Source organism: Mandrillus leucophaeus, unplaced genomic scaffold (genome assembly GCF_000951045.1).
Source record: "Mandrillus leucophaeus isolate KB7577 unplaced genomic scaffold, Mleu.le_1.0 Scaffold283, whole genome shotgun sequence".
Classification (NCBI taxonomy): domain Eukaryota; kingdom Metazoa; phylum Chordata; class Mammalia; order Primates; family Cercopithecidae; genus Mandrillus; species Mandrillus leucophaeus.
Genome location: NW_012102954.1, coordinates 191,623 through 193,676, shown reverse-complemented (window position 1 = coordinate 193,676; position 2,054 = coordinate 191,623). Strand labels below are relative to the sequence as shown.

Genomic DNA, 2,054 nt, shown 5'->3' with positions numbered 1-2,054 from the left:
TGAGCCACCACGCCCGTCCCCTATCATGGGACCATTTTTACAGAGATTTTTAAATATCTACAGGCTTAAAAAATTATTTACACTACCCACTTATAAACATCCTCTCCTAGCCCTGTGCTAGAATCTCATTGCTATAGTGATTTAAGCGTCTGCTCAATGGCGTATACGCAGCATTCATGAGCAAGAGAATTGAAAAACATGCTTTTAACTTCGGTTTTGTAAGGTTTCTCTGAGTCTTATTTTTGTATGTATAGTTACCATAAATGTATTTTCTATAGGAACATCTGCTCAGCAATTGGATGCAACATTTAGTACCAATGCTTCCCTTGAGATATTTGAATTAGACCTCTCGGATCCATCCTTGGACATGAAATCTTGTGCCACTTTCTCCTCTTCTCACAGGTATGAGGTTCAGCTTTAAATTCATGTGATTATTTAATTATATATTGTTCTTGATTCCTAATTTGTTTATAATTATGCCATTATTAGAAACTACAAGGAATACCATCAAGGACATGAAATATTTTGTGAAAAAGCATGTGAGTGTATTTTTATGGAAGTAAAAGTAGTGTTTATATGTCCTATTGACTTTTTTTTCCTTTGCTTTTTTGAGACAGAATCTCACTTTGTAGCTCAGGCTGGAGTGCAGTGGCACGATCTCGGCTCACTGCAACCTCCACCTTCCGGGCTCAAGCAATTCTTGTGCCTCAGCCTCCCAAAGCGCTGAGATTACAGGTGTGCACAACCCCGCCCAGCTAATCTTGTATCTTTAGTAGTGACAGGGTTTTGCCATGTTGGCCGGGCTAGTCTTGAACTCCTGACCTCAAGCAATCCACCCATCTCAGCCTCCCAAAGTGCTGGGATTATAGGCGTTAGGAACCACGCCTGGCCAGTATGTTCCATTGACTTTTTTATTGCTGTTATATGTAAGGTGGGAAGGAGAGGCTGTTTTGTGTTTTTTTTTTTGGGGGGGGGGTTTCTGGGTTTTGTGTGTGTGGTTTTTTTTTTGTTTTTTTTTTTTTGGATGGAGTTTCACTCTTGTTGCCAGGCTGGAGTGCAGTGGTGCAATCTTGGCTCACTGCAACCTCTGCCTCCTGGGTTCTAGCGATTCTCCTGCCTCAGCCTCCTGAGTAGCTGGGATTACAGGCATGTGCCACCACACCCGGCTAATTTTGTATAGAGTTCGTTTTTCTTTCTCCTTTATTGTGCCTATTTGCAAAAAGGTAGATGTACTAGGAAAGAAGTAGTCATAATAAGTATTAGTAGTGATTATCTCTGAATGGTAGCTTATTTTTATTTTCTTCTGTTACAATATTTAGAAATATATTTCACAGTTTTGTTGACATGATTTCTAATACACTAGATAACTAGGTATTTGGATCATACTTTCAAGTACTTATGCCTTATTGTAATGCAGAGAAAGGATGCCTTCATTTGAGTGATAAAATAATCTTTATTGCCTCAGTATCTTAGCAGGGTTTAAAGAGATTGCTCTTTAGCTGACAGAATACAGCTCAAATCATGCAGTTTCATGGGATTGCTCATATTCTTCAGAGCTGTCACAGTGGGATGGAAACCCCAGATACCTTTTGTCTAGTAGTTTTTCTGCTTACTACCGTCTGTATCATCGTATACCTTTCTGCCTTCATATTTCATCTCCATTCTGGATCATATATTTTATTCTCCAATAGTAGGGGTACTTGTCATAATATAATCTTGATGTCGTTTTTCTAGTGTTAGAATACATTCTTTTTCTTAGAAAATTTCACATGACTCCTTTAACACCTTTACTATTTAACAGACCACTTGTTAGTGACCCTTGTTTGTTTTTTTTTTTTTTTTTTTTAAACGGAGTCTCTCTATGTCGCCCAGGCTGGAGTGCAGTGGCCGGATCTCAGCTCACTGCAAGCTCCGCCTCCCGAGTTTACGCCATTCTCCTGCCTCAGCCTCCTGTATAGTTGGGACTACAGGCGCCCGCCACCTCGCCCGGCTAGTTTTTTGTATTTTTTAGTAGAGACAGGGTTTCACCGTGTTAGCCAGGATGGTCTCGATCT

General features: G+C 40.1%; 1 protein-coding gene across 10 annotated transcripts in view; it reads left to right on the top strand.

The window, feature by feature from the left end:
* Positions 1-2,054, top strand: part of SEC31A (SEC31 homolog A (S. cerevisiae)) — a 96,619-nt gene that overhangs the window by 19,311 nt on the left and 75,254 nt on the right. For all 10 annotated transcript variants that reach the window (XM_011985415.1, XM_011985413.1, XM_011985420.1 and 7 more), the window contains one exon: positions 279-402. In XM_011985415.1, coding sequence (XP_011840805.1) covers positions 279-402 — 124 coding nt within the window. The remainder of the gene's footprint in view (positions 1-278; positions 403-2,054) is intronic.